The 21,488-nt window shown below is 44.8% G+C and overlaps 10 protein-coding genes across 21 annotated transcripts; 5 read left to right on the plus strand and 5 right to left on the minus strand.

Annotated features, from left to right (window-relative positions):
- Window positions 1-246: 246 nt before the first annotated feature.
- Window positions 247-2,112, minus strand: LOC108064372 (probable cytochrome P450 6a14). The gene is made up of 2 exons (XM_017151872.3): window positions 738-2,112; window positions 247-675 (listed from the first exon to the last, which is right to left on the minus strand). The coding sequence occupies exons 1-2, from the start codon at window positions 1,849-1,851 to the stop codon at window positions 260-262; spliced, it is 1,530 nt and encodes a 509-aa protein (XP_017007361.3). The 5' UTR covers window positions 1,852-2,112; the 3' UTR covers window positions 247-259.
- Window positions 2,113-2,953: 841 nt separating this feature from the next.
- On the plus strand, window positions 2,954-5,714 carry LOC108064373 (ubiquitin-associated protein 1). The gene is made up of 3 exons (XM_017151873.3): window positions 2,954-4,036; window positions 4,908-5,330; window positions 5,392-5,714. Exons 1-3 carry the CDS (start codon window positions 3,110-3,112, stop codon window positions 5,515-5,517), a joined length of 1,476 nt encoding a protein of 491 aa, XP_017007362.3. The 5' UTR covers window positions 2,954-3,109; the 3' UTR covers window positions 5,518-5,714.
- On the minus strand, window positions 5,590-7,238 carry LOC108064374 (ubiquitin-like protein 7). The gene is made up of 3 exons (XM_017151874.3): window positions 6,975-7,238; window positions 6,481-6,900; window positions 5,590-6,424 (listed from the first exon to the last, which is right to left on the minus strand). Exons 1-3 carry the CDS (start codon window positions 7,114-7,116, stop codon window positions 5,727-5,729), a joined length of 1,260 nt encoding a protein of 419 aa, XP_017007363.3. The 5' UTR covers window positions 7,117-7,238; the 3' UTR covers window positions 5,590-5,726.
- Window positions 7,239-7,421: 183 nt separating this feature from the next.
- LOC108064383 (acylphosphatase-2) lies at window positions 7,422-8,285 on the plus strand. 2 transcript variants are annotated; one of them, XM_017151887.3, is made up of 4 exons: window positions 7,436-7,681; window positions 7,745-7,761; window positions 7,886-7,995; window positions 8,051-8,285. In XM_017151887.3, the coding sequence occupies exons 1-4, from the start codon at window positions 7,465-7,467 to the stop codon at window positions 8,166-8,168; spliced, it is 462 nt and encodes a 153-aa protein (XP_017007376.2). In that variant the 5' UTR covers window positions 7,436-7,464; the 3' UTR covers window positions 8,169-8,285. The 2 variants fall into 2 exon arrangements, 1 of the variants encoding a protein (XP_017007376.2); XR_011419028.1 differs by lacking the exon at window positions 7,745-7,761 and having other exon boundaries at window positions 7,422-7,681; window positions 8,051-8,065.
- Window positions 8,286-8,628: 343 nt separating this feature from the next.
- On the plus strand, window positions 8,629-10,885 carry LOC108064377 (1,5-anhydro-D-fructose reductase). Of its 3 annotated transcripts, none has more exons than XM_070216377.1 (6): window positions 8,629-8,713; window positions 8,770-8,860; window positions 9,232-9,412; window positions 9,807-9,934; window positions 10,004-10,563; window positions 10,626-10,885. In XM_070216377.1, the coding sequence occupies exons 2-6, from the start codon at window positions 8,789-8,791 to the stop codon at window positions 10,672-10,674; spliced, it is 990 nt and encodes a 329-aa protein (XP_070072478.1). In that variant the 5' UTR covers window positions 8,629-8,713; window positions 8,770-8,788; the 3' UTR covers window positions 10,675-10,885. The 3 variants fall into 3 exon arrangements, with proteins under 3 accessions (XP_070072478.1, XP_044249990.1, XP_070072479.1); XM_070216378.1 differs by having other exon boundaries at window positions 8,679-8,713; window positions 8,778-8,860; XM_044394055.2 differs by having other exon boundaries at window positions 8,670-8,860.
- Window positions 10,577-15,069, minus strand: LOC108064369 (transmembrane protein 245). 8 transcript variants are annotated; one of them, XM_017151863.3, is made up of 9 exons: window positions 14,832-15,066; window positions 14,172-14,725; window positions 13,441-14,046; window positions 12,844-13,384; window positions 12,426-12,628; window positions 11,953-12,362; window positions 11,741-11,893; window positions 11,531-11,560; window positions 10,577-11,053 (listed from the first exon to the last, which is right to left on the minus strand). In XM_017151863.3, the coding sequence occupies exons 2-9, from the start codon at window positions 14,694-14,696 to the stop codon at window positions 10,891-10,893; spliced, it is 2,631 nt and encodes an 876-aa protein (XP_017007352.3). In that variant the 5' UTR covers window positions 14,697-14,725; window positions 14,832-15,066; the 3' UTR covers window positions 10,577-10,890. The 8 variants fall into 8 exon arrangements, 6 of the variants coding, with proteins under 6 accessions (XP_017007352.3, XP_017007354.3, XP_017007353.3 ...); XM_017151865.3 differs by having other exon boundaries at window positions 12,426-12,604; window positions 14,172-14,732; XM_017151864.3 differs by having other exon boundaries at window positions 12,426-12,616; window positions 14,172-14,732.
- A 233-nt stretch (window positions 15,070-15,302) lies between these two features.
- Window positions 15,303-15,924, plus strand: Kmn2 (kinetochore Mis12-Ndc80 network component 2). Its single transcript, XM_070217627.1, has 4 exons — window positions 15,303-15,390; window positions 15,446-15,573; window positions 15,632-15,727; window positions 15,787-15,924. The coding sequence occupies exons 1-4, from the start codon at window positions 15,384-15,386 to the stop codon at window positions 15,841-15,843; spliced, it is 288 nt and encodes a 95-aa protein (XP_070073728.1). The 5' UTR covers window positions 15,303-15,383; the 3' UTR covers window positions 15,844-15,924.
- PIG-H (Phosphatidylinositol glycan anchor biosynthesis class H) lies at window positions 15,733-16,795 on the minus strand. 2 transcript variants are annotated; one of them, XM_044394094.2, is made up of 3 exons: window positions 16,287-16,787; window positions 15,999-16,076; window positions 15,733-15,935 (listed from the first exon to the last, which is right to left on the minus strand). In XM_044394094.2, exons 1-3 carry the CDS (start codon window positions 16,743-16,745, stop codon window positions 15,807-15,809), a joined length of 666 nt encoding a protein of 221 aa, XP_044250029.2. In that variant the 5' UTR covers window positions 16,746-16,787; the 3' UTR covers window positions 15,733-15,806. The 2 variants fall into 2 exon arrangements, with proteins under 2 accessions (XP_044250029.2, XP_070073727.1); XM_070217626.1 differs by lacking the exon at window positions 15,733-15,935 and having other exon boundaries at window positions 16,198-16,795.
- A 922-nt stretch (window positions 16,796-17,717) lies between these two features.
- Window positions 17,718-19,568, plus strand: Calr (calreticulin). Its single transcript, XM_017151875.3, has 4 exons — window positions 17,718-17,892; window positions 17,997-18,101; window positions 18,302-18,774; window positions 18,890-19,568. The coding sequence occupies exons 1-4, from the start codon at window positions 17,805-17,807 to the stop codon at window positions 19,439-19,441; spliced, it is 1,218 nt and encodes a 405-aa protein (XP_017007364.1). The 5' UTR covers window positions 17,718-17,804; the 3' UTR covers window positions 19,442-19,568.
- On the minus strand, window positions 19,118-21,359 carry LOC108064376 (zinc finger protein Paris). Its single transcript, XM_017151876.3, has 2 exons — window positions 20,570-21,359; window positions 19,118-20,512 (listed from the first exon to the last, which is right to left on the minus strand). Exons 1-2 carry the CDS (start codon window positions 21,103-21,105, stop codon window positions 19,876-19,878), a joined length of 1,173 nt encoding a protein of 390 aa, XP_017007365.2. The 5' UTR covers window positions 21,106-21,359; the 3' UTR covers window positions 19,118-19,875.
- Window positions 21,360-21,488: the final 129 nt, after the last annotated feature.

Here is a 21,488-nt window from a genome sequence, read left to right on the forward strand (position 1 = left end):
ATGGTCATACTGAAAATATCAGACTGCGAACCGATATCGATTGTTGGCTAACAATTTAAAGCAGTTGGTTAGGGGATTCCCCTAAATTTGAATTTGAATTTCGGTCAACAAAACCAAAGTTGTCTCCTTAATTATTAAAAGTCAAGATAATCTTTAGCTTTAAAATCAAAAAAGAAATTATATATGTAGTTATTTTTACCTTGCTAACAATTTTAGACAGTAAATCAAAATCAAATGTAATTTAATTTATTTATTTAATTTAAATGCTTTCCACTTTTAGGTGAATGCCATTCTCGGTGGCCAAAGTAAACGAGCGGAGTCCGAGGATTAAAGGAATTTCTGTACGTTTTGATACACCAAACTTAAAGCGACGAAGAAGAACCGCAAGTCCAATCTTGGACTGAATTTTTCCAAATCGAAGTCCAATGCAATTGCGGGGCCCATCGCCAAAAGGCAAATAAGCCATGGGGTGGCGGATATTCACTGCCTCCGGCTCGAAGCGACTGGGATCGAACTTTTCCGGTTGCGGATATATTTCAGGATCGTGATGAATATTGTGAACCGGAATCGAGACTCTGGTATCTTTGTCAAGAATAAAAGATGTGTTGGGAACTTTATACTCTCGATTTGTCTCTCTAGTGAGTAGAGGTAGAATGGGGTATTTTCTCAGGGTTTCTAAAAGAAAATAGTGAATTTTTTAATTTGTATAAATTATAAGATAACATTATGTAACTTACCAGCCAGCACCTGATCCAAATAAGTCATTTCGGCTAGGGCATCATAAGTTATTTCCCCACCTTCCGTGTTACTAAGCACTTTTTCGATCTCCTCCCTCACTCGTTTCTGAATATCCTGATTTAAGGCCAATTCATACAGGCAGAAGGACATTGTACTTGAGGAAGTCTCGAATCCGGCTACGAAGAACACAAATGCCTGAGCAGCCATTTGCTCCAAAGTCAAGCCTTTGGAAAGGTCAATTCCATTGCCTTTTCCAGCCGCCTCTTCGTTCTCAGCACGGAGCTCAATCAGCTGGTCAATGAAATCGTTCCGCTTTATGTTATTCTTTAAGCGATAATCCACGGTGTTCCTCACCGCTGACATAAAGAACTCCGTAACGTCATCGGGAAATATCTTCATACGCAACTTCTTGGCCAACTTTGCATTGGTAAAAAGAAAGGCTTGAATTAGCTTAGGATGTCGACGGCGCTCGAATATCATGCGACCCTTTGCTCGGAACTCGGCATTGGGATCCTGCAGACTGTTGCACTCCAGGCCAAAGGCACACGATCCAATAACATCGGTTGTAAATCGCGCACAGATATCCTTAATCTCCACATCTCCATGATCAACTTTAGCAGTCTTAACAGTCTTATCCATAGAATCGACCAGGAGATCTCCCACCTTTACGACAATTTCCGACATCTGCTTGATCTTACCGGAGGTGAATACAGGTGTCAATTTCTGCCGCATTGCCCTCCACTCCTCACCCTCCAAACTAAAAAGGTGTCCTGTCAGAGGATCATCTCTCGGATTGTTGAAGGCCCCACGATCTTGAAAGTAATTAAAGTCCTTTATCAGCACCTGCTTGATGAGGTCCAAATCCATGATCACGACTGTTCGCTGCAGGAACGTAAACATTCCTGCCAACGGTGTCTTGCCCTTGAACTGATCATATATCCTCTGGTTGATGTCCCGGAAATGGTATTTCGACCCGATTCCTTTCATGTTACCCACGAGGGGCAGAGGAGTCTCATAGGGAATGCCCTTTCGAGCCCAATAGGAGTAGACGTTTAAGTAAAATATGCTGGCTAGAGCCAAGACCACTCCCAGTAGGATGAATGTTAGCAGCATTTCGACCGGTCACTTTACACTTTTCTTGTTGAAATTTCTTGAGGCAATGATAATTTGGCCGCTAATAGCAATGTTTTATACCTTAACTGGGAGCTGTCTAGTTCTTATCTTTTCGTATGTATTCATTTAGCAATTTCACTATCAATTTTTAATGACGATTAAACAAACAAACTTACACATAGCAAAAAAAAAGTTTATAATTTTAAAAAATAATAATAATATACAAACTGCACATTCAAATATTTTATTACCGACAACTTTTAACATCATGACTTATAACATCTAACTGATCTTGACCAATCAAATAGTTTCCAGTCTACAACCAACAGCTTAAATAGCTTGACGAGCAAAAAATAAAACAACTTTTATAGCTGTGTCATCCTACTGACATATAAAACTAATCACGTATTAGTCACCACATAAGGAATTCCTTTTTATAATGTAGCTAGATGTTTTTATGTTCTTATCAGCAGCAAGTGCTTTAGTTAAGATTATCTTTTCACTGCGAGTTTGCCCATAAAAAGATAATGTCCACATTGCCTCGCTTTCTTCAGCACTACCAAACATTTTTCCAAAAGAGAGTGAATGAAAAACAATGGTTTGCTGCCTTGTCTATCAGTTTTGTTGTGATCATGTTGAATTACATTTTTAATTAAATGTATTCTGCTGAATAAGTATACTTATTGAAAATACCTACAAAGAAGTATAGTATATTTTGTGACTTCGGTGCGTTTCGATGCGGAAAACTTACCCATCAAGGGATGGCCTTTTTTATACGAAACAAATTGATCGTAAACCTTATGAATAAAATAACTTATAATTAGATTTTTCCTTTTGTTTTATGCACTGATTTATTTACGTATATATTTATTTTATTGATAAATTTAAATAAATATTTTTTTGCTTAGAAAATCTATTGCTGAAACAGAGAACATAAAAGTTCGTTTAAACCATGTTAAGATACAGAGTATGTACCAATATTGGTTTAATTTTTTAACCTGTTTCCAAAACGTGAATTAAAGTTCTATAAAAATGTATTGTAAAATGTAAAATGTAATTCTTTGATAGCCCTATATATTTTCCTAATAAAACGAGCACCCCTAATAAAAATCGAGGACCAGCAGAAATTAGCGAATCAGCAGTGACCGATGACACTGCCTATCGCCTATCGCTGCTGCTCGGAAAACAACAAAAGGAAAAACGCGTAGTAGCAGATAATTATAATTAACAAAATTCGCGGTGAATGCGCTAGCATAACATGGACGATGTCCCGGTCAAGATAGTTGAGCGCTACAAACCCCCGCCTGCCGTCTTCCACCTGCCGCAGGCGACCCTCAACCGCCTGTCGCAGTTCCGGGAGGATTTCTACACGGATCACCCGGACTACCAGTATGACTTCCATCTGGAGCGGGCGGTGGTGAGTCAGGCGCAGCGCTGGAGCCAAATGCGTCGCCAGCAGCGGGCGGAGCTCGCCAGCCGCCAGGAGCGCCGCAAGGAGGAACGCCAACGGGCGCTGGAGGCCAGGCAGAAGGAGATGCTTGGAGCAGTTGACTATCCCAGTACGGACGACTTGTCGTCGGACGAGGAGGTGCAGGAGAAGGAGCAGGAGCAGCCAGAGAGGAAGAACCCCGAACGGAAGGAGGAGGAGGAGCATCGCCCTCCCGCCTCCACTGAGTCACGCGACTCCTTGCACGAACCAAAGTCAATGGGCGTGTGCAATTTCCACACCATCTTGCAGCCCACCATTCTGAGCACCACCCCGGTGGCTACTCCGCAGACGCTGCACAAGCGGAACAGCTCCCTGAACTACGCGGACTTTGAGTACAGCATGAACTCCACGCCCTTCGACAACATCGAGCTCAAGACCATCAACGATCTGGACATACTCGCCCAGGTGCTGCACCAGACGCAGCTGGAGGAGCGCAGGGATCAGCAGCAACAGCAGGGGGATCAGCATCCAGAGGAGGAGCAGCCCCAACCCCAGGAAGTGCCAGCTCCTGTGGAGCTAACGATGACCACGCTGGCGGAGACCAAAGCGACGCTCGACAGCGTCAATTTCCATGTTCACTGTGATGACGATGAGGGCAGGACGGAGCCCAGCCACATTCCACCCACGCCTCTTTACCCAACGCCCATGTACAGTGCTTCCGCCCAGCAGCAGGTGCATAAACCGGAGCACTTCCAGGTGGGACACTATTGAGTAGTTAGTTAGTCTGTTAGCTGGGTTCTGAGAAAACTATCAGCAGTTTGGATGAAACCATATTACCATTCATAATTTAATTAAATCATTAACTTGGTTATAGTTTCTGTTTGTTTTTAAAATGTTGTACCAGAGTATAAAGTCTAAATAAAACAAGAGAGAACGCTATAGTCGGGTGCCCCGACTATCAGATACCCGTTACTCAGCTAAAGGGAGTGCGAAAGAGATGGAGAAAAACTTTGATCCGCCGTAACTTTTTAACGAATGGTCCGATTTAAAAAATTTCTTCTACATTTCGATAGGTATTGATAAACACAATAAAACTGCATTTTTACTTTTCCAAAATATTGAAATTTTTAAAATCGTATATTAGCGATTGTGGGCGTTAGAGGGGGCGTGGCACCCTTTTGAAACAAACTTGCGCTGCGTAGGAACTCCTAGAATCTGCATGCAAAATGTCAATCTTCTAGCTTTTATAGTTTCCGAGATCTCAGCGTTCATACGGACAGACGGACAGACAGACAGACGGACAGACGGACATGGCTAGATCGACTCGGCTAGTGATCCTGATCAAGAATATATATACTTTATGGGGTCGGAAACGCTTCCTTCTACCTGTTACATACTTTTGCACGAATACAATATACCCTTTTACTCTACGAGTAACGGGTATAATTAGTGAACCTTTTAAGTTGCTATGTTTTATCTGACCATATTTTGTTTAAACCCAAAGTATTTCTTTAATAAATATTTAAATGTAATAACTAGATTTTTATGTTTTTCATCATAAACTATATTAAACCTATTCTATTTTGGGATAAATGTAATCTTTATAGACATGTTGTTTTCATTGCAGGTTTACCACATGCAGGGCTACAGCCACCAGCCCTTCTACTCCCCGCAGCACCATCCTTTCCAGCAGCAAAACAACTACAATGTCAATGGATTTGGCACGCCCAGCCATTTGATGGTGCCTCCAACGCCTTCCTCCGTGCTGGCCCTCAGCCAGTCGGAGGACGAGGTGGCCACCAAGTCGAGGAGTGTGCCCGACATCCTGCGCGAGCTGAAGACAGAGCTGCAGCAGGCGGAGAAGCGTCGCACCCGCCTGCACAGCCACAACGAGGAGCAGCAGTCGAAGATGTCGGTGGTGGTGGACAGGAACTCCTTCAGGGAGCTGGCTGGACCGGCACAGAAGTTGGCCCAACGAATCAGTACAATGGGCTTTCCTCTGGAGCGGGTGGCAAAGGTGGTTAGCCTGTGCGGCATCGACGATAAAAAGGTCAGTACTTTTGATAAACATTTGTAAAGAACACGCACTAAGAATCTTTTCTACCCCCCAGATAATCGAACACCTCATCCCACTGGGCGAGCTCTTGGATTTGGGCTTTGACGAATCGAAAATCTCGGCTGCGCTTCTCAAGTTCAACAATAACAAGGACAAGGCGCTGGACTATCTAATCAACTAGATCAATTTAGGAGCAAACCTTTTGATACGGCCAGCTTTTACCCCGCATCCTCCGCCCAAGCAGCTCACCACGTTTACTCCTCTAAATGTATTTTTAATTATTACAAGTTCTCGTGAGATATTCCTTGCTTAAGTTGGGAGTTGAATGCTTCAGAATCCTCAGCAGCAGAATAAATATAAGTCCATAAAGTTAGTCAATCCCCATCCCGCTCAGTTCATTCCCAGCATCAGTAGGTTAATGGCGTGCTCCACATTGCCATCGGAAATCTCCAAGTAGCTGACGTTTTGGGTGTGGTTGATGAAGCCCATGGCGGCCATGGTGCGCAGTTGTTCGGTGAACCGATGTCGGCGATAGCAGCGGGGCAGCACATCGCTGTCATCTCCGCCGTCGTCCTCGTCATCCACATCGTCGGCAGGAGCTACTGGGGCTACTGGCTCTGGGACAGGTGCTCCTCCCGACTCCACCTCCATGTTCTCCACAGGCGGTGGTTGCTGCTGCGCCAGGGATTGAAAAGCGCGGGCCAGCTCATTGCGGAAAAGATCTGAGGAGATGTAACCGCTGCTGCCACTGGCTCCACCGCTGCTGCTTGCTGCTACCGTTACCGTTCCCGCCGATCCTCCTGCTATTGGCGCCGATGTGGTCCTTGGCCTCTCATCGCCCTGCAGAGCCTCGTCCGCATTCCGCTGGGCAATGCTCGAAAGTGAGTTGAACGAGGTCACATTGGCCAAAGCGTTGGCCAGTTGCTGGCGGCTGATCTGCCGGATGTTGGCCATCTCATCGCGCCGACTGGCGGCCGCGGCAGCTGCCACGGCGGTGCTGCTGCTTCCGCCACTGCTGCTGCTGCCTGCTCCCAGAGAGTTCTCCTCCTCGGAGGATGTGGTGGACTCCGAGGCAGCCTGTTCTTGAACTGAAAGAGAAAAATAAGTTATAAGATTAAAAGAGTAAGTAGTTTACAAAACTTACACTGCGTGGCGGAGCTATTCCTGGCCAGCTCCTTGCGAATGGTGTCCACAATAAAAGGAGCCGCCTCGCAGATGAGCGGGTAATCCTTGACCAGATTCTGCACCACCTCCGGCTCGTGCAGCATGTTAAACAGCACAGAGTCGCGAATCAAAGCCTGGGCGCCCAGATTGCGCCTGAACTCCGGATACTCGGCGAGAATCTTCTGCAGGATGTTGAACCGCGAGGTCACGCTGATCTGCAGGTGCGAGGTCAGCGAGAAGAGCTCCTGGATGTGCTTCGTATTGATCTCTGTGGCCGCTGGCGGCACATATGGCGTGTAGCGCTTGACCTTCCGGAAGCAGTGGATCACGGCATTGGGCTGCAGTCCCGTCCGGCTGAGCGTGTCCGCGTCCTCCAGCACGCGTCCGTGGTGGATGATCTCTGTGAAGTGCGCAGCAGATGACTTAGCAAAAAAGTAGACAATGGGCAGCAGTTTCGCTAGCAGGGTCACTCACCCAGTTCGCTGGCGTCGATCTGCAGCTGCATCTCCTTGGTCACCACCGCCTTCAGGTAGGCCACATCCCGCTCCAGGTCTATGTTGTGCAGCGGATGCACATCGCTCAGCTTGTTCTTGAGCAGCGCGTACAGGGTATGCATAGTGCGATCAAGTTGTTTCGGCGTAGTATTTAATATTCGTGCACTATTTCGTGGGTGATTTTGTTTTGTTTAAAGGCCGGAACTGGTTCCAACGAACCGCCTTGGCCACAGGGTGATCCTTGTAGGCACCGATTCCCAAATGCAGACCTATCGGACAACGATAGTAATTCAAAAAGAACGATTAAAAAAAGTTTTTGAAATCTTAAAATAATTTTAAATACGAGTCCTTTTTAAGATAAGATTAAGAAAAAACATGCTTTAAAAAACCTCCAAAACATGGGTTACCCAGGATATTACATTTATGCCTGTCGCTTTTTGACAGTTTATCCTAAATATTCGAGTTGTAAAATGAACTCAAACGAGACACAAACTGAGCAAGTGCGTAGGGTAACGCTTCCCGCTGCAACACAAAATAAACCTGAAGAACCCAAAAAAAATGCGAAACCCGAAAATACCGAGGATGCCAAAAGGATTTCTCATAGCGAGTTTCAAAAGAGAGTAACCACGGATAGGAGCGATGAGCCGGTGTTCTGCTGCCAATTCGAAGTGTTCGGGATAGTGCAAGGTAGGCGCGCCCCTCCATGAGTATGAAAAATCACAGTAATTGATAATCATATAACCCCTACAGGCGTTTCCTTTCGAATGGTAAGAAAATGGTTCAATAATCCAGGGAATTTGAAACCAAAATCACTACTATCGGTAGTACGCTTAAATTTCTGAACCATTTGAAAATTTTTGAATTTTCTACAACCCGCTTCCGAATTTCTAGTACACCTTACGAAGAGCCCAGAAGCTGGCAGTTCGGGGCTGGTGCAAGAACACCAATGAAAACACGGTGAAGGGGGAAATTCAAGCGCATCGACATTCCTTTGAGTCCATGTAAGTAGGTTTTCCGAAGCCAATAACGGTGTTATTTAACGGATTCTTTTTACAGGCGCCTCTGGCTAAAGCACACCGGCAGTCCCACCAGTCGAATCGACAAGTGCATCTTTAGTGAAACCTCTGAGCTCTCCGAATTCACTTACGGTAACTTTTCGATTGTGGTGGATTAGTTTGTTCCTCGGCTTTGGGTCCATTTAAAACTGAAGAAATTGTAGTATTTGTGTACTGACTTATTAACGGTTTTTTAGGTTTTGGATAAGGATTAAAAATTGTTTTATAGGTACAAGTTGGAAAATGTAATTTTCACTTTTAGTGTTACAGAAAACTTTGTTTATTAAATAAAACATAACTTTTTCAAAAAATGAGTAAATCATTGCTAATAATAATAATACAAATAAATCTTACCTAAAATATGAAGAATAAATAAATTAAAATTAAAAATTTCTTGGTTTATACATGTATTATTTATCAAATAGAATTTGATCAAAATTAAAAATTCAAATGTTAATTAAATGTAACTTTGTATTTGAAAACTAATTTTAAAGAATTTGTCATGAATTTATAATTCGATTAATTTGTTTAAACAAATATCGACTAGTAAGACCGCGCATTGAAAAGGGCAGAATCCCACTGGGTTGGGTGGTTTTAGGTGGGCCGGCAAAGTGAGTGGGTCGTAAATTCTTGTTTAATTCCAATCCAATCGCTGAAGCAACAGGTTGTAAAGCGGCATTTCCTATTTGTCTGTTAAATAAGTGAGATTATTTCTTCAAGTACTCAAGAAATCAATAAAATGGCCTGCACCAAGTTCCTAACTTTCAACAATGGAGAGAAGATGCCCATAATTGGCATCGGCACCTGGCAGGTAATTATAGTCACGTTTTATGTTTAAATTCTATAAATTATACCTAAGTGTTTAATAGATTCTTACCATTGTTTTTTTAACTAATGAACGACCTTGAAAAATAGCTGACACGTCATTTAAATCTCTTGGAGTTTCCGATGCAATCAACAGAATCTGTTTGTGCTGGCGACATTAGACCGGTTTTTAAAAACAAACAATAAACCTTTATTCATATGTAGCTGGGTTTAGTGGGTTTGACTTTCTCTGGTCAGGGGACAAAAAAAAACCGGTGTACAAAAAGTGGCAGGGGTCTATAGCAGTGTAGATAGTATAAAATCTCTGAATATATATAATCACAACCACTAAACCACATTTTCATCACCAAACCATAGGCATCCGATGAGGAAATTGAAACCGCAATCGATGCAGCACTAGAAGCTGGCTATAGACACATAGACACAGCGCCAGTCTACGGCAATGAAAAAGCCATCGGAAGAGTCCTCAAGCGTTGGCTGGACGCCGGAAAGGTGAAGCGGGAGGAGCTATTCATTGTCACCAAGGTGCCACCTGTCTGTGAGTATATTCTACCTATTTATGGTTGGATCCATTTTGATTGAAAAATCTCGAATATCTATAAATAACTCCCAAGAACTTGACCATAACCGGGTGGAACAAATTCTAGAAAAGCATACCCACAGATTATAGAATCATGGAGAAAGCATTTCACCATAACTAGCAATGTTTTTGATGTTCTGGAAAAAATCCCATTGACAAGATAAGATTATGCTAATATTTGTTTTTCCAAAATACCAAAACAAACTTTTTCAACATTAATATGATGGATTTTAAAATAGGTTTATTATCAGCACATTGCAATTTGACATGATGGATGATCAAATTGTGAAATATAAATTAAGTTGTAATAAAAAAGAATATTTATTAAGTCATTATTTACTCGTCCTTTTAGCCAACCGCCCTCACGAAGTGGAGCCCACCATCAAAAAGTCGCTGGAAGATCTGCAGCTGGAATATGTGGACTTATATTTGGTGCACACTCCCTTCACCATCCTGATCAACGAGGACGGCAGCTTTAAGGTAGTTTAGTGCGGTAATATTTTTGTATATGTGTAATTAATATCTTTATCTTGATTATACATTTTTAAGCTTGACAAGGATGGCCTAATGGAGGTCGATGTGACCACCAATCACGCCGCCATCTGGGTTGCTATGGAGTCTCTGGTGGAGAAGGGTCTCACGAAATCCATCGGTGTATCCAACTTCAGCAAGGATCAGGTGGCCCGCCTGCTAAAGAACTGCAAAATCCGCCCGGCCACCAATCAGATTGAGCACCATGTTTACCTGCAACAGCGTGATTTGGTCGATTATTGCCAGTCCGAGAACGTCACGGTAACCGCCTACTCCCCACTGGGTTCCAAGGGAATCGCCAAGTTTAACGCAGGCGCCGGCATCGTGAGGGATCTGCCAGATCTGATGGACATCCCGGAGGTCAAAGAGATCGCTGCAGCCCATGGCAAGACACCTGCCCAGGTGCTGCTCCGTTGGATCATCGACACTGGTGTGGCCGCCATTCCCAAGAGCACCAATCCCGATCGCCTCAAGCAGAATCTGGATGTCTTCGACTTTGAACTGACGGCGGAGGAGGTGGCCAAGTTGTCCAGCCTGGATAAAAACATTCGCGTCTGTGACTTTGCCTTCTTCAAAGGGTATAAAAACGTATGATAATTTAAATGGCTTTATTTAAAGGATTTTCTTATTTTCCTTGCAGTGTGGAAAGACATCCGGAGTTCACCTTCAAGAATCAGTACACCAACTAAGCTACATAACAGTTTTAAAAGGCGTATAAAAACAAGGATATATTTTTTACAAAACATTACTTCATATAGTATGGAAAGAATGCACGATAAGTTAATTTGGTAAAATTTTTCAAACAATTATTTGAAGCCAGACTGCTGTCATTATTATCCACATATATATTTAAATACTCTGTGTTTTATGTTTGATACTTTATAAATTATTTAAAATCGAGTTCCTCACTCCTTTTCTTTGGCATTCAACAGGTGAAATGTTTTGGTTTTGGTTACGATTTTCAGCTCAACAGGTTTTCCCCCTGCCACTGACTTTCCATCTGTGATATCGTTCGATTTTTCTGAGCTGTCGTTAACGGTTTCGTTGACCCTGCAAGAAGCGATTGAGCTGGAAAATAACTTTCAAAGTAAGAAGAGCTTGCATTCAGCGGAGGTTACAGTTAGTATAGAAATATATTTGCAACACATTTTGTATCTGAGATTAAACAAATCACAAGTTTACAATAAGCAATTAGTAGCGAGCACGATATCGGTACTTAAAGGCTTTGGAAATGTTTCGCGACTACAAACAATTCGAGGTACATATTGTATGTAAAAACAATAAGATATAAAGGGGCGAATGCTATTCAGACGGAATCTTGAATACTTAAAAATTGTAGTATAAAACTGAACCAATTTGCAAGGCGAAGGGATTAGCAACTGAGAAACTATCAACAATAGTCAAAGGAAATTGCAGCCTAAGTCTAGGGTGTGATATTCGGGCCAATCGCATTTTGATTGTCAGGTATTTGGCCACACAGCTTATGTTAGTTTGCAGTTCGAGTATTAGAAGGAAATTCGTAGTTTCGGCGCCATGCCAACTCACGTGGTCCGTGTCTCCTCATCGGTGCTGTTTCTGCAATACATAAAAGCACTTTTAGTAATTTGGTTTACACAAAAAGGGTGAAGAAATCTAGTGAAAGCAAGCCAACAAAATCACTCACTTCAATCCTTGGGCCGCACAAGTCTGATAAAGTTCATACTTTGCATGCAAATCAAACGAATTCAAGGAAACCGCTTCTTAAGTCTAAGTTACCTGGGCTCTTGATGGCTGCGCATGGCCAGAGTGGCCACCTCGAAGAGACCGATGAAGAAGCAAAGCATCAGGGGTCCGAAGATGGCTCCCTGCCAGCCGATCCAATACATGCCCCCGGCAATGGCCAGGCCATTCAGGTACGGATGTCCACCACTGAAAAGTAAGTTAAATATAGTAAATAATATAGTAAATATATGAAAAAACAGAATCACCCTTTGAGATCAGCATAAATGGCCGTTTCAAAGGACGAGGGCACAAAGAACTGGAGCAGAAACAGTATGAGTCCTGCATAAAACCTATCCTGGGCGAGCCACAGCTCCAGAAAGGCTGGCACTGCACACCAGTAACTGCCAAGAAAGGGAGCCGCCGCCAACATGGCCGCCAAGGCGGAGGGAAGGAATACTATCCGTGCCCCAAATACCGTGTGCACCAACCAGGTGAACAAGCCGGTAAATGTGGAGCACCGAAACATTGAGATTAGGACCACTGTAATGGAGTTCTCCAGGGCATCGGCGATTTTAATACCCGAACTGGAGTAGCCCAGGTATTTGGTGATTTGCAGCGGCGCGTACTTCTCCTGACTGCTCGAGAGCAGATAAAACAGGGCCGTAAAGAATACAATCTGGATAGAGTAAGAATGAAGTTATTATTTTATTTAAAAGGTATTCAACAAGCAATCTCTTACCATGTCCAATATGAATTCTATGCACGCCTGTCCACCGGACAGCACAAGAGACAGAATTTCTCCGGTCACGCCCATAATCATCGAGAGATTGGTGCGAATGATGTGCCACAAGGACTCCGCAACCTCGAGGATCGTTTGCGTATTGCTCTGCGCCCAGCCGATAATGCCCTGTTTAGCCACTAAAACTAGCTCTTTAAAATGTCCTTGGTTAAATAAACGGCCGTTGGTTAGCAGATGCAACACAGAATGAGTTATTTCGTAGACGCAAACGAGTGTTACGGGATGGATAAAGCGAGCAGGAGCTCAACAAAAGCCCTCGAACCCATGCACAAGCCCCGAAAATGAACTCAAAAATAGATTAGTAAATAGGGACGAAAGAAAACAGGAAGAAGCTCTCGGGAGGCTAGCAAGGGCTTACCTGGATTGTCGACAATCTCCCCAAATGTACTTTTCAGCGCATCCGTTGGCACGCGCGGACCGTACGAAGTGCCCGCCTTGTTGAAGTCGATCCAGTACTGGATGAGTCTGTCCCACACGTCAAGGATTTGCTCCTTCAGCTTGGTGGCGTGCACCTTGTCAGCATCCGCCAACCAGTCGTCAATGTAGGTCTCAATCTTACGGCGACCGTAGTGGTGTGCATTATCTAGAGCATCATCGATGGACGATTGCATGTTTGCTGGCAAAATATCAATTAGCTCAGGCCGATCTGTGATCGTCTTGTTAATTAGATCCTTGCCCAGGTAAGCAACCTCAATCGTCTCCGAGTAGATGTTCACGCAGAAGAACACGCTCAGAAACACAATGATGAGCAGCATGAGGATGATCATTAGGATGGAAGTGACGGACTCCACGGAGGACTTCAACGAGTCCCGCACGATGGTGTTGATCTTGTAGTTAAGTTCCAAAACACCAGGCAGACAAAGCGGCAGAACGGCGGAGTGGTGTTCGATGGCCCACGACTGCAACATTAATATTATAATAATTTAATATAAGTACATAGATTTTTAATACTCACCCGCAGTGCTGCGTAAACTTCGCTAATTTTGTTACAAGCAAACTGGGTGATTCCCGTATAAGCTCCCACGGTGTAGATGAGGTGCAGGAGCACTGGAACAGCAGCTAGTATGAACATCCAGACGTTGCGATAAAGAAATGTGCCTAGACAGGCGTAGAACAGCAGCTTAAAGAACGTATCGCTCTGGTGGCCGGTAGCTTCTGCTCCTGGCTTGGCATCGAATGTGTCCGTGGAGTCAACTGTATCGCTAAGCGATATGTCCTCCACATCCGACTGCAGACCCGGACTCAGTGGCTCACCACTTGGCCTGCCGCAAATGCTAAAGTTGCTCAGTGATCGCTCAAAATCGTTCTTGTCGAACAACTTTTGCAGGCGGTGCAGGTAGGATCCCGAATCCTCTATCGTCTGCAGGTGATATGCCGTGGAGGCCGTTACGTAGGCCATGACCAGCAGGAAAACCGGCACCTGGAGGGCGCCAAGAAAGCTGCTCAGATACCCGGCCACGGCTATCCACATGGACTGACCGGCGACCACGAAATGGGAGCTGTTCTCCGGCTTCCAGAAGAAGTGGACGCAGCTCAAGTAGACCACAACCAGGGAGATAAGCTGTGAAATGAAATTAAATACGATATTAGAAGACTAACAATACCGGAACAAGAATAGTTATTCATTTCTGACCAGTTTTAGAGATCAGTTTAAGTGTTTCTCAAACAATGAGTCACCATACATACCACATACACGTTGAGGAATCCGATAATTTGGACAAACAGGCCGTGCGAAAAGGTTATCCAGTGCCAGAGGGCCAAAAGGAAGCCCTTCGGCGCGTACAGAACGAGCAGCTTGATGCACCCGGCCACTCCGCAGCCGGCCAGGAGTAGCTGCCAGTGCTCGCAGAGCCAGCCGATCAGCAGCCGACCGCAGTGCTCGGTGGCCTCCAGCGGGGACAGGCAGATGGAGACCAGTACATTGGAGTCGCGCTCCTCCAGTCGCTGGAACCAGCCGTTCACGCTCTCCGCCAGCCGCCGTTTGAACGGGAAGAGGACGGCGCCCATGAGGAAGGCCCACAGCAGGGGGCGAACGAAGGGTCCCAGGATGAAGCAAACGGCCACGAAGGCCGCCACTCCAGCGGCGATTAGGAAGTTGTACATGGCGGCGCGGAAACTCTCATGGTTCTGGGACCTCATCCGCAGCAGTCGGTTGAGTACGCTGTCGAAAGAGCGGTCCCTCCGGATGGGAATCGGCTCGGAGCGGTTCATATCGTTCTTTTTTTTGTTTCTAAGAGTAGCTAGAATCTAATAGTATTGTAGTTAAACCGGATTAGAGCTCCGTGACCATGTGGGGGGCACACCCGAATGACTATTTTCGGTACCGCTGCGCTCGGGGAAACTCACTTTTCGCGTAGTGTTCCTGCGGTCAGCAACAGATGATTGGCATCGGGGGCTGGGAGGGAATCCGGCGGAGCTGGCGGAGTTACTAGTTTCCGCAACTGGACGTGGTCATCGGGATCGGGCGGCAGCAGCTTCCCACTCGCTTCGTGAGGGGCGGGGGAGCGGGCACACATAAACAAAAATACGTCGATTCGGCCAATTACGTCAGGCGGGCAGGGCTGTGAAGTTAGACGCTGTGCAACACTGGCAGAAAGGCAATATACAGTAGACATTCGCTTTGAGTTATATGAACAAAATCCAAATAAATTATAAATATTTTAATCTAGTTTTATTTTTAAATTCATAATTAAGGTAATTAAGGTAAATCATATTCTGAATATTATATAAACTAAGTTATGAAAATATTATGTCCTACTTATTTATAAATACCTTTGATATATTCAATTTGTTAGCATTGGCAAAACATTCGTGAGTACACACTTAAAGAGTGTTCACCGTAATCAAAGAGTGCTGCGTTTTCTAACACTACCCCGTTTCAAAACAAAAACCGACGCCATGGAAAGTAAGCGGGACTGAATTTATTTTTATTGCAAAATTACATTACAAATTAATTGCAGGTCTATCGCTGCAGCAGTTGATCGATCTGCAGAACATCCAAAAGGAGCTAAACAGCAACAAGGACGTCTACCTAAAGCTTTACCGTCAAGTGCTCAAGGATAAATTCAAAACAGATCTTAACAATTTGGTATGTGGGTCGTACAATAACAAAGCGGAGCCCTATAAAAATATTGGTAATCCCACAGGTGCGAGCTGATTTCGACATAGTAAAATCGGAACTAAAAGTTCCACAATTGCCACCCCTCCCCATCGAAGACGAGACAACGCAATCCACGACACAGGTATGTTTGTATAATACGCTTTGGCAGTGTTTTTATTAATTTGGTACTTTCACAAACAGTTCAGTGATGTGGTGAAGGACTACGACTTTACCATGGACTGCTTGTCCTTGCTGTAGGACTGCTCCGATCGATCCGTGGTGCTGTTCAGCCAATATCCATGCAGGACGCGATATGCGTGCTGCAGGCACTCGAAGGATGGCGATTGGCTCTGTAAATAAGTAAATAAAAAGAAGGATAATAATAAGGATAATCCAAGCAGACAACTACTCACATTGAAAAGGGGTACAATGGGCCGCTTTTTGAACTGGCTCCCTTTCGTTCGTAATATCAGCATATACTTCACGTCCAACTATAAGAGTAATACAACGAAATAAAATATAATAACTATAAGGTAACTAACTAACAAAGCCAATCTACTAGCGAAACATGAGTTGTGATTGACTCCAAAACACAGCATTTATACAAATTACCCATCGATTTTCCTGGGCATGTTCTGAAAAGCAATGTAGGATGCCAAAAGCTTATAATATAGCAAGTTATATATGTGTGCAGTTCCTACATCTTCAATGACTTCGTTTAGCACTATGTCCTGGATGTGTCCTCGCTGGACGCAGAGGACGGACTCCCTGCCGAAGGACCGCACCGTCTCCGTCTGCAGCGCCATGTCCCAGCTGTAGAACAGCCGCTCCGCCTGCACCAAATTCAGGGTGGAACGGAGCATCAGGATGGCCACGGAAACACAAGTAACCAGTGGGTACAGGATTCTGGGCTGCAGGATGCCAAACTTTCTGTCCTCCAATCCGCAGACTCCGACAAAGTAAGCGATGGCCAGGAAGAGGAGCAGCAGCAGCCGGCGCAACTTGCGCTGCAGCTGGATTCCATGCTGTCGGTTCACCAACTCGATGCGCACCACATCGCCGCCACAGTGCTTGATGCACAGCTCCAAATCGGCGTCCACGGCTCCCTCATACTTGGCTTGCCGGCTGTAATATCTGTGGATCGTTACTTGGGGTTCCATTTTTAGAGCTGCACGAAAAATATGTGTTTTGGCGATACTATCGATGTTTTAAATAATGTGGATTTACCTGTAACCATCGATTAATTAACGAAAACTATTCCCTAAAATAAGTGGGGGATTCTAAACTGTTAAATTGCGGAATTGTTGAATTCGGTTAGGAGTTCTGTACAAAGTCAACTTTCAGAAATTTCAGCAATTTAACAATCCTCGCGGTCGATTCGTTGAAAACTATAGTTGTCACCTTATTAAACAAAGTCATGCAACTCTGTAATATTTTAGTGTTATTTATTTTAAAGTTTTGAACAGTAACATACCCTCAGAAACATAATTTAATAACTTCACCCGTTGAACAATTAAGGGAATACCCAGATTGAATTGTTAAATCGTTGAAAATTAGTCAGCTGTTTATTATCTGCAATTCAAATTCATCAGGATCCATTTAGGTTCGTCCCCTATATTGCTGAAACTTTCTGTTGAATTTTCAACAATTTACAAATAGTTTAGGGAATTCCCAGGCCATATTTATATTGTACAGAAACGGAAAAAAGTTCTATATCGGCATGAGCAATATTTTAAAAGTTTTAATTTTATAAGACAATAATATAAATATACATATAAATAAATATATAATGTAAAATAAATTTTTTTTATAAAAATATATTTTTTAATTCTTTACTTGTTAACAGTTTAGCAACTACATTAGCGTAGAGATAAATAATTTATTTTATATTTATTAAGTAAGAGTACGGTCCCTTTAGTGTTTCTAAATCCAGCTCAAAGAATCGATAACGGCAGGGCTGCACGCGATGCCATATCGAAATCAGCCCTAACCGGAGGAAAAGAATACGTATGCGCTCGTGATTGGTTCGATTTGTACCAATCAAAACGTAACAGCAAATCAAGTCGCGGCAATTCGCCGTCCCGCTCCCACACGCTCGGTTCAGATGCAATAAATAAATAGCACTTTTCTTGCCGGCATTTAGCATTTAACTTTAACCGAGTTCGGACAGCCATCGAAGTTGGAAGAGTCAGTCCAGAAAGTAGTGCGGGATCGTTCACATGATGTGGTGCAAAACTGTTGTTGTGTTGCTGGCGACGGTCGGCTTTATTAGTGCCGAAGTCTACCTGAAGGAGAACTTCGACAATGGTGAGTGCTCGACTTTTACTGCCTCTGCCGCCCCGCATGTGGTCTTGAATGAAAAAAAAACGAAAAGAAAACGAAACGAAAAAAACCCCCGCTTGTTTCCGCAGAAAACTGGGAGGATAACTGGATCTACAGCAAGCATCCTGGCAAGGAGTTCGGAAAATTCGTCCTCACCCCCGGAGCCTTCTACAACGATGCTGAGGCCGACAAAGGTATGTGTCACTCCCTTTTTTTTTTTTTTCCAAATCTTCCATTCCGTTCGTTCTGCCATTTTTATTTTTCGACGGCGTGTTATCTACATATGTGCTTGTGTAGAGAAAAAACCACTACGTGTACGTTTTCGTTTTCGAGTAGCTATAGTAACAGTATACACACTTTTCCTCCCCCCCACCTCCGCTGCTCCGTGGCGCAGGCATTCAGACCTCTCAGGACGCCCGCTTCTACGCGGCCAGCCGCAAGTTCGATGGCTTCTCCAACGAGGACAAGCCCCTCGTGGTGCAGTTCTCCGTGAAGCACGAGCAGAACATCGACTGCGGCGGCGGCTACGTGAAGCTGTTCGACTGCTCCCTGGACCAGACCGACATGCACGGCGAGTCGCCGTACGAGATCATGTTCGGCCCCGACATCTGCGGTCCCGGCACCAAGAAGGTCCACGTGATCTTCAGCTACAAGGGCAAGAACCACTTGATCAGCAAAGACATCCGCTGCAAAGATGACGTGTACACCCACTTCTACACGCTGATTGTGCGTCCCGACAACACCTACGAGGTGCTCATCGACAACGAGAAGGTCGAGTCCGGCAACCTGGAGGACGACTGGGACTTCCTGGCCCCCAAGAAGATCAAGGATCCCGCTGCCACCAAGCCCGAGGACTGGGATGACAAGGTGAGGTGGTGGTTTACTTGACCCAAATGTAGAGTGTAGAGCCGGCACCCAACAAAAAAACCGGTTTAGTTCATTGTTTATTAAACAACAACCCATTACCCATTGACCACCGCAGCCCACCATCGCCGATCCCGATGACAAGAAGCCCGAGGACTGGGACAAGGCCGAGCACATCCCCGACCCCGATGCCACCAAGCCCGAGGACTGGGACGACGAGATGGACGGCGAGTGGGAGCCCCCGATGATCGACAACCCCGAGTTCAAGGGAGAGTGGCAGCCGAAGCAGCTGGACAACCCCAACTACAAGGGCGCCTGGGAGCATCCCGAGATCGCCAATCCCGAGTATGTGGCCGACGATAAGCTGTATCTGCGCAAGGAGATCTGCGTCCTGGGCTTCGACCTCTGGCAGGTCAAGTCCGGCACCATCTTCGACAACGTCCTCATTACCGACGACGTGGAGCTGGCCGCCAAGATTGCCGGCGAGGTGAAGACCACCCAGGCCGGCGAGAAGAAGGTGAAGGAGGCCCAGGACGAGGTGCAGCGCAAGAAGGACGAGGAGGAGGCGAAAAAGGCATCCGACAAGGATGACGAGGACGAGGATGACGACGATGAGGAGAAGGATGAATCTAAGCAAGACAAAGATCAAAGCGAACACGACGAATTGTAAGGACGTTTAGGAAAAATTGCGTCGAAAAATATTCGGTATTTTTTGTATGTTGGTTGCTGCTTTGATGTTCTAAGCAAACGGAAACCACAATTACAATTTGTAAGACTTATAATTTATAAACATACAACTTGTTGTTTTTTATTTCCAAAAATCGGGGCGTGTTAAGGGTGGCAGCGTTTGTTTATCAAAGCGGCGGTGCCACGTGAGCAAAACTAAAACAATCGATATGGCAACGCCGCAATCATCGTATCTATAACGATTTTTTCTTTGAATGAAAACTGGTTTTGAATTTAATGTTTGTGATTTTTTGTTATGATTTTACAAAGTCCGGTTTTTTGAATCACAAGTAAATATATTAAATCAAAGCTAGGTTTATTAAAAAGTAGAGAACCTAAACATAACTTGGGTATTCTATTAAACCGACGTTAGACGTATCACTCCAACTCCAGTTGCTGGTCGCCATCCCGATGCTTGCCCAGAAAGTGCCGCTTTAGATGGTGCTTCTCCCGGAATTCCTGCAGGCAGATTGAGCACTTGTAGGGCCTTTCGTCCGTGTGGCGTCGCCGGTGCTTGGCCAGGTTATTGTTGTCCGAGAAGCTCTTTTGGCAATGTGGACACTTGTAGGGCTTCTCGCCGGTGTGCGTGCGGATGTGGACCTTGAGAGCCTGCTTCGAACGGAAGTTGGAGGCGCAGAAGGGGCAGGAGTGCGGCCGCTCGCCCATGTGGGCGTGGATGTGCACCTGGAGGGCGGACTTGTTGAAGAATCCCGCGTCGCAATACGAGCATTTGTGTGGCCCGTTGCTCTGGCTGGAATCCGGGTGGCTCAGCAGGTGGGCCTGGAGCTGCTGCTCCTGGGTGAAGGTCTGTGGGCAGTGAGGGCACTGGAAGATCCGTTCCTTCATCTCCTGGCATTTGTGCTTGTCCAGGCTTTGGGTATTTGAAAAGACCTTCAGGCAAACACGGCACTCAACGGTGGAATCGCTGGTGTGATAGCAAACGTGCTTGTCCAGATCGGCTTTGAACAGAAAACGCTCTCCGCAGTTTTGGCATACGTGGGAATTGCTGTGGACTCTACGGGATATAGGAAACAATTAAAGTATAGGTGAATCCCAGACTGTGTGCACTTACTTCATGTGTTCCAGGAGGTTTCTTGGGTGCTTGAACTCCTTGATGCAGAGCTCGCACTTGATGGGCAGGTTTCTTCTAGCTTTTGGCTGTCTGCTTGCTCTACTTGTGACTTTTGGTTTGTTCTTTTTGGCAGCAATTATAGGTGAATCTTCTTTGGCAGGTGTGCTCGGGGGAGTTTCCTCAATAAACTCCTCCTTCGCTTCCAGATCTCCGTCAAATAGTTCCTCAATTACCAGGTAGTCTTCGTTCGGTTCCTCCTTGACAATCTTGTGTTTACTTAACGCGGAGTAGAACTTCCTGTAGCTTTCCTCGCATCTTCGCTTGAATCCGTAGGCGGTTCGTGCATCGTGGACACAGGCAATGCAGATTTTTTGCGGCAGGGAATCTTCAGGATCCAACTGGACGTCGGCACATGTCCTGACCATCTCGGCGAGATTTGGTTCTCCTCCTCCTTCAAAGTTCTGCCTCTCCTGCTCGTCGAATATGCCCACCAATGATTTGGAGTGTCCGCCGCAAATTCGGCACAAATCCTCCATGATTTTATCGCTATTTATGTACACCTCATATTTGTTTTGTAGTAAACATAAGAGAAGATTAATTCTTTGTTTATTTTTGTTGTTTGTCTACGGCTCAATAGAGATGGACGTTTTTAACTTCACCTTGTGACTTCGATGCAATGCTTTTTATACATATAAGCATTTTATTTATTAAATATAGATGTCCCTTGGACATCGTCCTTAGGGACTAATTACCTTATTTAATTTAAATTTTTTAATATTACTAACAGTAAATTTGTTTATCCAAGTCACTGCTTTTAAAAATACCGGCTATCGATAACTGCCCGCATTTGCTTATCGCTTAATTTAAAAATGCGCGGGTTTATACATCATTAAAAATTTAAGCTTGGTTGGATTAAAGT

The sequence above is a fragment of the Drosophila takahashii genome, chromosome 3R (assembly GCF_030179915.1).
Source record: "Drosophila takahashii strain IR98-3 E-12201 chromosome 3R, DtakHiC1v2, whole genome shotgun sequence".
NCBI classification, from domain to species: Eukaryota; Metazoa; Arthropoda; class Insecta; order Diptera; family Drosophilidae; genus Drosophila; species Drosophila takahashii.

What these genes read in the sequence shown, in the direction of transcription:
- LOC108064372 (XM_017151872.3), bottom strand. Translation starts at nt 1,851, where the DNA reads ATGCTGCTAACATTCATCCTACTGGGAGTGGTCTTGGCTCTAGCCAGC. An exon ending in TTTGGATCAGGTGCTGGCTG is followed by an intron (nt 676 to 737) that starts GTAAGTTACATA and finishes ATTTTCTTTTAG; the next exon opens with AAACCCTGAGAAAATACCCC.
- PIG-H (XM_044394094.2), bottom strand. Translation starts at nt 16,745, where the DNA reads ATGGAACCCCAAGTAACGATCCACAGATATTACAGCCGGCAAGCCAAG. An exon ending in TAAACGAAGTCATTGAAGAT is followed by an intron (nt 16,077 to 16,286) that starts GTAGGAACTGCA and finishes TTACTCTTATAG; the next exon opens with TTGGACGTGAAGTATATGCT. An exon ending in CCATTGTACCCCTTTTCAAT is followed by an intron (nt 15,936 to 15,998) that starts GTGAGTAGTTGT and finishes ACTTATTTACAG; the next exon opens with AGCCAATCGCCATCCTTCGA.
- LOC108064376 (XM_017151876.3), bottom strand. Translation starts at nt 21,105, where the DNA reads ATGGAGGATTTGTGCCGAATTTGCGGCGGACACTCCAAATCATTGGTG. An exon ending in AACCTCCTGGAACACATGAA is followed by an intron (nt 20,513 to 20,569) that starts GTAAGTGCACAC and finishes TATATCCCGTAG; the next exon opens with AGTCCACAGCAATTCCCACG.
- LOC108064377 (XM_070216377.1), top strand. Translation starts at nt 8,789, where the DNA reads ATGGCCTGCACCAAGTTCCTAACTTTCAACAATGGAGAGAAGATGCCC. An exon ending in TTGGCATCGGCACCTGGCAG is followed by an intron (nt 8,861 to 9,231) that starts GTAATTATAGTC and finishes ACCAAACCATAG; the next exon opens with GCATCCGATGAGGAAATTGA. An exon ending in GACTTTGCCTTCTTCAAAGG is followed by an intron (nt 10,564 to 10,625) that starts GTATAAAAACGT and finishes TTTTCCTTGCAG; the next exon opens with TGTGGAAAGACATCCGGAGT.
- LOC108064383 (XM_017151887.3), top strand. Translation starts at nt 7,465, where the DNA reads ATGAACTCAAACGAGACACAAACTGAGCAAGTGCGTAGGGTAACGCTT. An exon ending in CGACATTCCTTTGAGTCCAT is followed by an intron (nt 7,996 to 8,050) that starts GTAAGTAGGTTT and finishes TTCTTTTTACAG; the next exon opens with GCGCCTCTGGCTAAAGCACA.
- LOC108064374 (XM_017151874.3), bottom strand. Translation starts at nt 7,116, where the DNA reads ATGCATACCCTGTACGCGCTGCTCAAGAACAAGCTGAGCGATGTGCAT. An exon ending in GATCGACGCCAGCGAACTGG is followed by an intron (nt 6,901 to 6,974) that starts GTGAGTGACCCT and finishes CGCACTTCACAG; the next exon opens with AGATCATCCACCACGGACGC. An exon ending in GAATAGCTCCGCCACGCAGT is followed by an intron (nt 6,425 to 6,480) that starts GTAAGTTTTGTA and finishes TTTCTCTTTCAG; the next exon opens with TTCAAGAACAGGCTGCCTCG.
- LOC108064373 (XM_017151873.3), top strand. Translation starts at nt 3,110, where the DNA reads ATGGACGATGTCCCGGTCAAGATAGTTGAGCGCTACAAACCCCCGCCT. An exon ending in ATAAACCGGAGCACTTCCAG is followed by an intron (nt 4,037 to 4,907) that starts GTGGGACACTAT and finishes TTTTCATTGCAG; the next exon opens with GTTTACCACATGCAGGGCTA. An exon ending in GCGGCATCGACGATAAAAAG is followed by an intron (nt 5,331 to 5,391) that starts GTCAGTACTTTT and finishes TCTACCCCCCAG; the next exon opens with ATAATCGAACACCTCATCCC.
- LOC108064369 (XM_017151863.3), bottom strand. Translation starts at nt 14,696, where the DNA reads ATGAACCGCTCCGAGCCGATTCCCATCCGGAGGGACCGCTCTTTCGAC. An exon ending in GGAGATTGTCGACAATCCAG is followed by an intron (nt 12,629 to 12,843) that starts GTAAGCCCTTGC and finishes TATTTAACCAAG; the next exon opens with GACATTTTAAAGAGCTAGTT. An exon ending in GATGAGGAGACACGGACCAC is followed by an intron (nt 11,054 to 11,530) that starts GTGAGTTGGCAT and finishes GTTATTTTCCAG; the next exon opens with CTCAATCGCTTCTTGCAGGG.
- Calr (XM_017151875.3), top strand. Translation starts at nt 17,805, where the DNA reads ATGATGTGGTGCAAAACTGTTGTTGTGTTGCTGGCGACGGTCGGCTTT. An exon ending in CGATGCTGAGGCCGACAAAG is followed by an intron (nt 18,102 to 18,301) that starts GTATGTGTCACT and finishes TCCGTGGCGCAG; the next exon opens with GCATTCAGACCTCTCAGGAC. An exon ending in CCGAGGACTGGGATGACAAG is followed by an intron (nt 18,775 to 18,889) that starts GTGAGGTGGTGG and finishes TGACCACCGCAG; the next exon opens with CCCACCATCGCCGATCCCGA.
- Kmn2 (XM_070217627.1), top strand. An exon ending in AAACAGATCTTAACAATTTG is followed by an intron (nt 15,574 to 15,631) that starts GTATGTGGGTCG and finishes GTAATCCCACAG; the next exon opens with GTGCGAGCTGATTTCGACAT. An exon ending in CAACGCAATCCACGACACAG is followed by an intron (nt 15,728 to 15,786) that starts GTATGTTTGTAT and finishes TTTCACAAACAG; the next exon opens with TTCAGTGATGTGGTGAAGGA.